At 34.6% G+C, this 12,564-nt stretch overlaps 1 protein-coding gene across 1 annotated transcript in view; it reads left to right on the top strand.

Moving 5' to 3' along the window:
* Window positions 1–7,968, top strand: part of LOC108365919 (uncharacterized) — a 20,255-nt gene extending 12,287 nt beyond the window's left edge. The window contains 9 exon segments of the mRNA XM_017620143.1: window positions 3,597–3,850; window positions 3,853–3,939; window positions 3,942–3,994; window positions 4,080–4,119; window positions 4,122–4,205; window positions 5,625–5,768; window positions 5,845–7,050; window positions 7,144–7,310; window positions 7,373–7,968. Coding sequence (XP_017475632.1) covers window positions 3,706–3,850; window positions 3,853–3,939; window positions 3,942–3,994; window positions 4,080–4,119; window positions 4,122–4,205; window positions 5,625–5,768; window positions 5,845–7,050; window positions 7,144–7,271 — 1,887 coding nt within the window. The 5' untranslated portion in view covers window positions 3,597–3,705 and the 3' untranslated portion in view covers window positions 7,272–7,310; window positions 7,373–7,968.
* The last annotated feature ends 4,596 nt before the right edge of the window (window positions 7,969–12,564 follow it).

Below are 12,564 nucleotides of genomic sequence, written 5' to 3'. Positions count from 1 at the left end.
TACCAAACTCGGTATGGTTATTGTACTTGCCACGTGTAAGCAAAACGTTGAAAATTATTGAAATCGGACTAAAATAACGGCCGATTCTCATATAACGGTAAATTTAAGAAATGCTTGAAACTTCAATATTTCGAAATTGAAGGACGCTAATTTACTCAAAATTGATACACCTCGTCTTACCATCTAGCGGAAGGTTTCGGAGGGGTGAAAAAACATATATTTAATACTTGCGCCGGGTATTTAATGTTCGGCTCCGCCCGAACTTAGACTTTCTTACTTGTTATTTAATAAGTTCTTTAAATACGCCGAGCCTATTTCTCATTTGCTTACATAAATGTCTGCTGACTACTGTTTGTTTGGCCATGATGTATTTATTTATACAACCTCATTATGAATAAAGATAGCAATTGATGATGTGCCAATGCGTATTACAGGGTGACACAATGGTATCTTGCCGAGTTTTAATTTCAACTCAGCTTTCTTGGGTAATCCTTAGCGACAAAATGGTAGAAGAAATATTAGGAACAAGTTTTTGTCCTAGCTCTTCCTCAAAAGCCCATTTTTCTTTGTTGGTATGTATTGATTCGTCCTAAAGAGTGAGAAAGTAATTTATTTTTGAACGAATTTCCATCAATCTACATATATCAAGTTTGATTTGGAGACAAAGCGGCCTCGGTATTGTAGCATCTTCAGTGCCATGTTTCCAAGAGAAGGCACAACGCCGAAACCGGTTTGTCTTCAAGTCCCACTTGGCGAGGGATGACGGAAATTTATTCCAAAATACATCAGCCATTTCCCGCCTCCAGGTGTTAAAAGATAAATTTATAAACCCTTTCTTATATTTTTCAAAGCTTTGTGCCACCCTGTACACTAGACAAGCAAAATCGAATAAATGCTGTGATATGGCGGTGTCACAAAACACGCCATATAATTTATAATTACATATATTCGAAAAAGGTTGGATTTTAATTTGACTTTGATATATTAGTAATATTCTCACCACCACTACTACATATGGAAAAGGCTATTAAATACAAGTTGCATGTGATATTGGTTATATCAAATGCTATCAAATGATAGTAAAATGAATTTAAGCCCTTTGGGTGCGAGCTCCCTCGTGTGTTTGAAAAAAAAAAAAGAATTTCACCAATTTCTAATTAGCGTGGGCTTTTTTGGAATGAGACAGCTTTAAATGACTTATGAATCACAGATAAAAATTAATGAATGTGGTGAGTCGGTAAGTACGTATGTTTGTATGTACTACATATGTATGCATTATAGGCATATCTGCCATGCAGATGAGAAAATTTGTGTTATTTTCATTAAAAAAAAATAAAAAATTATCACCAGCACATGTTGATTGAGCGCTAATCAGTAAAATTACCTTTGCACCCTAGGCCTAAGCTGCTAGTGTGCTCTAATTATTAGTGTAATATTTTATATTGATCTAATAAATAAGTAATAATAATAATAATAATAAATTTGCCTCAGGGGGTTAATATCATATAAAATTTTATTTCGTCTGACAATTATTTACTTAGTCTATATATACAAGTACAAAAATAACTGAAAATGTTAATGCGCAAAGCATATTTGTAGATTATTAAATTGGCTAATATAAAGATTTAATTGAAGAAAGCTTTTTATACAAACACAATAAATAGTCAAACCTACAAATTATTGTACACAGATATGTATGTTTATAAATTAAATTATAAACATCTTCATTAGTACTTTGAATGCTATATTAAGATTGTGCAAGGCAAAATTATACTCTAGTTACAAGTCGGCTAGCTGATCGAATAGACAAGCCCCCTCGCTTGATTTTTTCGCAAGTTGCTTTATTCTCTTTCGGTTTCGGTGATAAATCTGGTGATTTCATAATTTTCGACGCATGTATTTATTTGTTGTTATTACTACAAATTTAATATGAGAAAAACTTGCCGTATCAGTAATTTGCGTTAATATTTCTATAAGAAATTTATATATATATATATTTTTTAATTCAAAGTAAATTTCTTTCGAAGAAAAATCGCGTTCCATAAATTCTTACTCTGTTTCGACGCTACTCTTGAGCTTTAATGGAGCTGTTATTGTGTCTAGCCCGTAGTTAATTTTCCGGGTAGAAACTCACAAAGATTGAGCAGGATCCTATTTAGGTGGGTAAGCTTCTGGGTATCAAAAATTAATCCAGCCTTTTCGTCAAGCACGGACTAAATATTTGGGAACATTGCAGAAATTGGGATTTAATATTTTTTATTTTTATTTTTATTAAAGACTATTAGAGCAGTTTGCCACCCTGGCGACAGGAAATTAGCAAATTCAAGTCGTTTTGCAACCAAAAACTTGTGCAAACTTAAGTATGTACATTTTCATGCCGGTTTTGATGAATTTCATGCTATCATACAGAGAGTCTCTGCTGAACTCTAAACTATTCTGCAGCCTTTTGGTTGGCCAAGTGTCTTTAGTCTAATCTTAGAAATGTCTGGGCACTCGCAGGGAAAGTATACAAGTGCCTCCTTCAAGCTCGCATTCTTACATATTCGTTTTGAAGTTGTGTCGTTTCTTTCTCCATGCAGATATCTGTGAGCTCGGTTTAAGTGAGCCGTACGTATTCCAGATCATCCAGGTAATTGTATACGATCCTGCAGGGCTCCTTCTCTGCTTGGCTTTCGAGCGCTGAATTTCAGTAATTCTGCTTTTTAACCGACTTCCAAAAAAGGAGGAGGTTATCAGTTCGTCGGAATTTTTTTTTTTTTTTTTTTTTTTTTTTTTGTATGTATGTTACTGCATAACTTTGGACCACGTCAACCGAATTTTTGCATCGGAAAGGTAGTGTCTCAGAGGTGGTCCCATACTAATCTGGTTCAGATCCGATCAGCGGATCATGAGATATATATATATATATATTTTTTTTTTATATGAGAGTTGAAGTCGGTTTTTTTTTTGCTAAAAATTACTTGTTATGGAACACATTTTTTGCAGAGCCACACCACACTAGTCCATTAGCAGTCTTGTTATAGTTTAGGTATGTCATTATGTCCTGGGGTCCATATTGTGATAATTTCGAATTGATCGGAAATAGTGGCCAACTCTATGCTAAAGTTCTAGAAGAATTTTCACCTCCGTTTCCGCGGGCTTAAATGTTTCCAGCTTCAAATTGGGTTGCTCTGTACTGTACTGTGCTCCTCCTCAAATCGAGTGACTGCGACTTGTGGGCTTTGTGCGGGATTTGTGATCAGTGCAGAGCTTTGGTGGGACATACATAGTCTGTAGGCTACGTTCTAACTCCAGATGAAAGTCTATTTAGGATAATACAATAATAAAGCCTCAATGTCCAGTGTTCAATTGATTTTGGCCTAGAGAAAAACTTCAGTTCTGCATTACTTACACTAAGAGAACGATTTATAGGTCAGAAATTGCACTGATTTTTTTTCTTAATTGGTAATCAGTGTTGCATTGACGTACATAGAGGTTAAACGCGTGGCGTGCTCGAGGTTGCTCACTTCAAACAGTAATAATCATAAATATACTCGTACATACATAAATGTACATACCAAAAACTTATCTTTATTTCGCTTTCTTATCTGTGATAGATTTTAAGTGTACATAAATATCTCAATCTAAAATACCTCTAAAATAAGTCGGCAAGCATACATACATATGTACATAGTTAACCGATAAACAATCGCAACACCCAACAGAATGGAGCATAAAACAATGCTGAATGAAAATAACAACAACCACAATCACAATAGCTATGGTCATGATCGGCCAGCTTCACCACAACTAACTAAGTTAATAATACCAGCGAATGGCGAAAAATCAGCGCTTACAAAAACATATAATACACACAAATCGTCGAAAAGGTTGCGACGACACAGAAACCCACAAAAAAGAAGAAGCGTCGGGATAAAAGTGATTTGGGCGATGATTTTGTAGGCCCGATGGCGGTTGGGGTTGGCTGGTCACCATTGCCAGTGGCATTGCTGTGGTGAGTATGAATATTTAAAATTAAAATTATTATTTTTTTTTTAATTGCTTACTTTATTTTCGCTGTGCAATTGTGCTCCTTGCAGCTGGTGACATTTGGCTTGGCACAACAATTCGGCATTATCTTTCGGATTATATGTACAGTATTGGTATCACCAGCTCACAACTGACGACAATTATCAACACACAGATTGCCGTATCGGCGTTGACAGGTACGCTTTTTTTCTTGTTTTTACTTTTTTCTGGACTTTGATTTGAGAAATTGAAGGCAAAAACATATTTTAAAATTAATTTCGTCTACTGAAATTGACTTGCGTTTAACTTTTGAAATTCTTTTAATAAAACTCAAAAGTACTTAGTCGGATAGCCTATTTCCACCAAATCTTAACTGCAGTTAAGAGCTCAGATAAGTACCGATTATTTTAACATGGGGTGATTGTCAAAAATTTATTTCTTACTTTTTGCTTTCATACTTTCGTTTGCTTGTACTTAATATAACCAGTTACCCCCTTCCAGTGATAAACTCATTTTTACAATGGGCATAAACTGCAGTTAAGGCTTGGTGGAAATGCCCTATAAGACCAATTTCAAATAATATAAGAAGTCGTCATCGACACCTTATAGTTGATTGCAATAAATCAGGTCAAATTTTTTGCATTTTCTTTATAAGTTTATATATAGTATGTACATATGTATACAATACATATACATCGCTAGCTTAGAGTAAATTTTTTGTTGTTCTTGTTGTTGTTGTCGATTGTAATGTCCTTTGTACTGAATATTATAAGGCTCCTTTGGTTCCAAGGATATCTTTGTTTTTTAAATCTATGGATATGATATCCCCAGAACCAAAAAACAAGGTGTAAACACCCAGCACCCATACATACATTCTACATATCTCTTCCTCATCTCGTGACGGCCATATGCTAAGTGTCCAGTAAGTATTCCGGTTAGAATTCGAACATTTTAAAGCATAGGTGGGCAGGCAAACCACGTGCGTTTTGTTGATCGAGTAGTGGCTAAAGCGAGGGCGATACAGTGCTGATAAGCCCATCTGTTGTTTGCAGCCGGCCTATTTGTGTAGCCGTGTTTTTAAATAGTTGGAAGAGACATCCCAAGGTCTTCGGTATGTTTTAATCCGCTCCTCCTTATCTTACCTCAGATCATTTTCCCGAGTACTAGTAAACTTTTTCATTTATCGAAATAGCCCAAGAACCAGTAGAGGTGGGCTATATACTGCGAAAGGCTGTAGTAATTTTCTCATTACCAACTCAATTGCCTTGATCGCAGTTAAAGGTGCTCAACAAAAATCGTTTATCTAAATCAGTGAGTTTTTGTAATGTTGTTGTTAGTTAGTTGTCGTGGACTTTTTTAATAATTGTAAAACCAAAAAATTTAAATTCACTAATAATAAAATAAAATAAAAGAAAATATAATCAAGTTAGATAAAATACATAAATCAAATAAATCAAAAAACAAAAGAATTCTCTCAAACCTGGGTCCTGCGAAATTGTAATATGCAGCCCTCACCAATCGGCTTTATGAGTTTATTGCATTACTCAATACGATTTACTTTCAAACTTTATTTTATTTTTATTCTTCAAGGACCAAATTACATTTTCCATTTACAGGTCTTCTAAATGGGCCCCTATTTCGAAGGTTTACCTACCGCCAAGTGGCACTTGGCGCTTCAGCGCTTATCTTCCTTGGCATGTTTTTGTCAGTATTCGCCCAGTCATTCCTCTTTTATATGATGTCTTTCTCATTCTTTTATGGTAAGTGTTTTTTTTTTACTATCACAATTTTGGCAAAACTAATACTTAAAACTCTTCCTTTCTTACGTTCGGTCAGCTTTCGGTCGTGGCCTCATGGTGTCAGCATCTTCGATGGCAGTCAACACTTTCTTTAAAGTGAAACGTCGTACTGCGACCTCTTATCAGTTTGGCGTAGCAGGCATGGGTCCCATAATATTGCCACATGTCGCCACTATCCTTACCCAATCGCTGGGCGTTAAAGGCACTGTACTAATTTTCTCCGGTCTCTCATTGCATAACTTCGCCTGCTCGTTGATTTTCCAGCCCGTGCAATGGCATGTGAAAAAGGTAAAAGGTGACGCTGAGGCATTGCATTCACAGTCGCAGCACTTCGAAGATGAAGAGCCCGAGCAATTTGTTGAGCCGGACACGCATAGTTTGGCACGCGCCAACGATGGCTGGTTTGGGTCGCGCACCTCGATAAACACTTTGACCACACGACACCGACTCGGCACTGGCGATAGCGTGCAAATGCAGCGTTTGAGGCGTTTAAGCAGCGTTGGCGCTGGCAAAGGTAAACAACGTTCCTTCTCGACCACTGAGAGTATTAAAGAGGATGAATTGGAGCATTTGCATATTGAATTAGTGTTGCCGGCTAAGCTGGAGAATGTAGATGAAGGATGGATGGCAATGCCACAAAAACCACAGCAACAGCAGGAGCACCAGGTGCTTACGGGAAAGGAAGGCGCGGCACCCGAAAAGACGATGGCTGAAATGATAGACGAAGAAGAGGAGGCGCGTCAGAATTTGCCATTCTACCAGAAAGTCATCATATTCTTCGATTTGGATTTGCTGCGGGATTTCACTTACGTCAACTTGGCTATGGGCATGACAATAATCAACTTTGTGGAAATTAATTTCGCTATTTTAACGCCATTCATTCTATCCGATTTTAAGTTCACCAACACACAAATCGCGTTCGCCATGTCCTCCCTGGGGGTTTGCGATGTCATTTTGCGTTTCCTTACGCCGCTGCTTACTGCGAAAATACCGCTGAGTAACAAAAATTTCTTCATCGTTGGCATTTTGGGCATGTGTTTCGGACGCGTCTTTCTCGTTTACTGTCGCAACTTCTATTCGTTAATTGGTATTTTTGGATTCTTGGGCCTCTTCAAGGCGTTTCGCACAATCTTTGCGCTCCTCATAATTCCAGGCTATGTGCCATTGAAACGATTGCCCGCTGCTGCCGGTCTGCAATTGCTGATGTCCGGTATTTTCTCGTTGGTCTTCGGACCACTGGTCGGTGAGTGTACGAAAGAGTGACGAAAAAACATATATTTGAATTTTGGTACATATTTAGAATCGGAAAGAATAATGTGAATATTGCTTTTTACAGGTCTCATACGCGATGCGACGGATTATGGTTACACTCTGCATTTTCTTAACGGACTCAATATCATAGCCATTACCTTTTGGATAGTCGAAGATCTATTGCGTAAGAACAAGAAGACGACGTTGGAATAATATCACTCTTTTGTGCCACTGTTTTATCGTTCCTGCCATGTTAAAGTTTATACAAATTTCACAAAACTATACATACATAAATATCCTGGATATACAGGATGATTTGTACATATCTAAAATTGAAGACACATTAAGCAGTGCCTTTGAAAATATGGCTCATAAGCTTTAAAAGTTCGCACAAATACTGTGTTGAAATTTTCCTAAACCATGTTTCTTTTTGTAAGCAAATGTATTCTAGTATTCTATTCTAGATAGGTAATTACTTTATAATGACTGCTGTTACCAGGATTGCCAATTACCTTAGCTATGAAGTGCCGCATTGAGGATTAAAAAGTGCCAAAACGTGCCTTGCTTTACTCTTAATTCGGAAAAATGTTGCTAAGATAAAAATCAAATAAACCAATTCTTTCGCCTGTGAAAGTGGAAAAGTTTTAGTTGCTCAAAAAGTATTTTTTAAGCGCCACTTGAGATAGAAAGGGGCCCAAAAGTGGCACGATTTGAGGCAAATTGGCAGTCCTGGCTGTTACTTAGTTGTACATACTTATGTATTCAAAGGCATTTAGTTGAAAGTTATTTTTATAAAATAAATTTACAATGTAAATAACTAATATATTTATATGCATGTATGTTTTGAGCTGACTTTTATTATAATAAAGATATTCTTTTTTTTTTTTGACTGGCTGGCGGCCATTTTAATTACGGCGTCTTCTGTTAGTTTAATATTCATTAATTTTTTATAAAAATACTAGCAAATTCAAGTATTTACAGTTTTGAAATTTAAGGCGTGTCGCACTGGGGGCAAAGTTCAAATTCCTCTATGGAGACTCAGAAAATTAAAATTATTATATCTTTCGTCTAATTTTCAAAATCGATACTACCGTAGTCGAAGATATCAGCACATATAAATTTTAAAATTAACATGTGATATCATTTGGGTATTAATAAAATGTGGCATAATTATAGGCAGTAATACATAAATATGTGCATGTGTTTGAAAACGGAAAGCGTATATATGTATGTATGTATCTAAATAAGTATGTAAATATCTGAGCTCACAGTATTGCGCAATCCAACCAAATTTCATCACTGCGACAATCTTTTGCCCAGGCGGCGATATGTAACTCTCTCCATATGTGTGTCCATTCACATTTCCATTAACAGTTGTCTGACTTATAAGGCATAGTGTTTAATAAAAATTACTTGGCGCATACGTTCGATAACAAGAACAACAATTGGATACAACAATGACAATATCACAATGTCATATATGCACTATCTACACATGTACCTAGTAGTAAGTAGTACATATGCACATACAACAACTTCCATACACGTTTACAATTTAAATGAAATTGAGTTGAATTATTTGTATGCACACCATTTAATTGAGCGAGTAAAAAAAAACGTAATGGTTGAATGCAAAACAATTAGAATAAATAAGTACTACAGTGGAACTTGTTGAGCTCGAACCTTTAAGTTATTCAAGTAAAGGCACACTGATAAATAATTATTAATCGAAAAAAAAATATTTAGAATGGAAATAAATCTATATTTATTTTTAAATTTTTTACTCTTTAAAACTCTTCTTAGCGCTATAAGGAGCACACTTCGTTAAATATGGGCATTACATTTGCCATAGCGTAAGGTTATATTTAAAAAATTACTACTACGATGTATTGTGCTGTCGGAAAAATCCAACAACGAAAATGAGAATTACCATTACCGCAGCTCACTCTAGCGAAGCCCTGATGTACGAGAAACAATAAAAAAGCACTGTCTTCAAAAAACTCCATTACACAGAACTAATTTCTTTAGGGAAGTTTGATATAAAGAGGTTACACTGTACACAAACAGCGTTAGAACAAAATATGCTGAATCATTTCGGACGTGACGAAATGGCGAAACAAATTGAAGAGATAAACAAATATTGCTTTCTGTATATCTATGCATACCTATGTACTGATATGTATATAAATCTAACTCGGAAATAAAGAGTGTTTATTAATGGGTCTAAAATTGAAGTGTAATGCTTTGTATATAACCAACCAACCACGTTCATGATTGAGTGGGTATTATCTTAGTCATTTAAATTACAAATTTGGATATCTTTTTTTATTTTGTACAGACTATTTAAACATGACAAGTTGGAATCTTGCGTGATCGGTAGATAACATCTTAAATTAAGATTCTTAATATAGTTAGATGAAAACGCTTAATGCATAAAAGCCATGAATTTATATGTGCGATTAAAGAATTTTTAAATGTTAACTCAAAAAGGACGGGTAAAATATATGAATCTCGAAAACCACTTCACAAATATATATCAAACTTGATACACACATTGCGCCCTCTGGAAATATCGCTAACTTTTTCTAACTGGGTTTTCGAAAATTACCAACTTTACTTATACTTACATAAAATAATGGGGGCTCTAAATTTTATGTAGAATCCGAATCTGCCAGGAAGGATATCGAAAAAATCATTCCATATAAATTAACCCATATGGATATATGCACAATAGGTTGGTCCTTAAAATATCAACATCTGAATTTTTTAGGGTACCCTTTTGTTTTATTCTACGTAAAAAATAAAGACATCCACGAAAATTACAAAATTGTAAGCAAATGTTTAGGGATCGCTACGTTTTGTCTGTTCCAGCACATACCCAGAAGATAATTTAGGTAGGCCTTTTTAAGGAAAGCCATTCTAAGAGGCCTACCCAAGAAGGGCTGAATAAAGTGCTTCCTTGCATGCCTTCAACTTTGACCTACAATGCAAGACTCCCACTCGATTGGTTCATCTGTGCATTAAGAGGTGCACTGGGAAAAATTTTCAAAGTCATATAACGGGAAAACGGCCATCAAGAGTTATGTAAAAATAAGCTCTATAACTTCCAAACCTGGGGAGATATGAAAATGGCGTGGATATATGTTACATTAGCGTGCAAAAATCTATTGATTGTTACAAAGAAATAGGATCTTTTTACTGAATTTGAGGCTCCTATTCCTATTTTATGTAAACTTTTATGAATTAGCGTACTTTTGTAACTTTAGGGCTCTTAAGGCACGCCTTTCCGTTATCCGATTTTGAAAAATTTTCGCAGAGACCCTCTAAGGTCTTGCTTTGTAGGTAACAAAAAAAATGTTCTCTATACAAATAAGGCGCACACCAATGTAGCCTGCAGTGAAACATTATCAATTGATACAAATAATTGTAGGTAACGATAAATTCATCACTTTTAATTAGCTATGACAAAAACAAATTAAATTGGGTTGTAAACTTATGAAAACGTAATCGGGAGTTTGTTTTCTTTAAAAAATTGTCTATTTAAATATCCTCATAAATTAATTTGAATACACTTTTTTATATTACAATTTTTATGTTGTCTGACGGAATTCGAATATGGGAATACCTACACTAAATAAATAAACACGTTAAAAATAAAAAAAAATTACATACATTCTTTTTTATTGATATTTTATGTGCAAAAGTAGTAAGTTACGCCTAATGTTGGGGTATCCAGGTCTAACTTTTGTTCGACCATCGGTTTTCAAAAGTAGTTAAATTTATCGAACAAAGTATACAGTAAATAGACAACAATAGTGTTCGCGTAAACAGATGAAAGTTGCATTTAAGTTAACACATCACTGCCTGCAGGGTAATACATACATATGTATATAGGTATGCAATTAATCTGTTGTCACATGTACATAAGTATGTAAAACTATTAATTATTTAAAGCAGTTTTTCGAATAGAACCCATAAAATCACCCTTTAAATATACTTACTCTCACGTTAATAAACATGAAACACGAGTATTCAAAATCTCAGTAAATTCTTGACGCTCACAGCTTATGTGCATATGTATGGGTACAACTGATTGGTAGATGACGGTGAAATCTATTCGAAATTGACCGAATTGGCAGATGCAATATTTTCTGTAACTATCCGAGTTGTTCTTTCATATTCGTATGAACATTAGGGTGGTCCAAAATAAGTAAAGTCGGAATTTTAATGCTCTCACCCCCTAGGATTGTTCTATATCGAATAAATATACCACTATTTTTTATTTTGAAATTAAAAAATATTTCAAGGTCGCTCAAAGTTTTTCATGTATTTTTTATGCGAAAAACACAAATTTTTGGTAGAAATGGTATAGAATTCTCGAAAATCAATATTTACCGATCGGAAACCTCCGGTTCTCTTCAGTATACTTCCAATAACAATATCCAATTGTTTATTTAACCATATTTTAATGCTAAAGATTTTTTATTTATTCCTAAATATATTTATGTACTATGCAAAAGTGGTTCAACAAACATGTACATATGTATGCATAAAGTTAGGAGTGCTATGTTGCAATGCGATTCTGTCAGTTAGCGAGTTAAGCTAATTGAAATTGAAATTAATTGACCGTGAGCACAATCATCATGCATGTATGTACACTAGGGTGGACCAAAAATGCATTTGAAAAAGTAAAGCCGGAATTTTAATGCTCTCACCCCCTCGGATTGTTCTACATCGAAAAAAAACTACCCATATTTTTTTATTTTGAAATTAAATAAATATTAAGAAGTCCCTCGAAGCGCTCAAAGTTTTTCATGTATTTTATATGGGGAAAACAAGTTTTCGTAGCGAGCATTAAAATTCCGCCTTTAAATTTTTTTTTGACAACCCTAATGTGCATACATGCATGATAGACAATATGTCGCACTTGCTCAGTTATCGCACTTGTGGCAGTTTTATTTATTGGAAATGTATAAACTCTTGAGTAAAAATGTATTAACTAAATATCTAAGAGCTCTCTCTTGATTCTAATATGTGTGAATATGCATGTACGAACTAAAGTATAACTCAAATTTTATTTGCAGAATGTGGTGAAATGGTGAAAGAAATGCTATCAACAAATCTACCTAAGGTGAGTCATTGTTCCGAAAACTTCCTTTCTAATTACGCTCATTAAGTAAAACATCCGTACCTATATACATACATTTGTAAGTACCTATGTATGTAGTAGTATTTATACAATATAACTAGTGCATATGTATTTATGTAAATATGTGTAAATCGTACTCTTTTATTGAGTTAGTAGCTTTATTTACCGTCAAAAGCCAACCTAAACATTTATAAACCTTTTAAAATGCTAAACAAATATAATAAATGCATAAATTTTATTACTTTCGTTACACTGCTGTGCGTTGAGTTGTTCTCAGTTAAAGTTATTGTTATTTATACTTTCTTGTAATCTCTTAATAAATATGTAAATTATAGTTTTATTTATGAGCACAATTCT

Source organism: Rhagoletis zephyria, unplaced genomic scaffold, assembly GCF_001687245.7.
Source record: "Rhagoletis zephyria isolate East Lansing unplaced genomic scaffold, Rhagoletis_zephyria_1.1 Rzeph_scaffold_02058, whole genome shotgun sequence".
NCBI classification, from domain to species: domain Eukaryota; kingdom Metazoa; phylum Arthropoda; class Insecta; order Diptera; family Tephritidae; genus Rhagoletis; species Rhagoletis zephyria.
The sequence above is the reverse complement of the archived record's forward strand: the minus strand, read 5'-3'. Positions and strand labels throughout refer to the sequence as shown.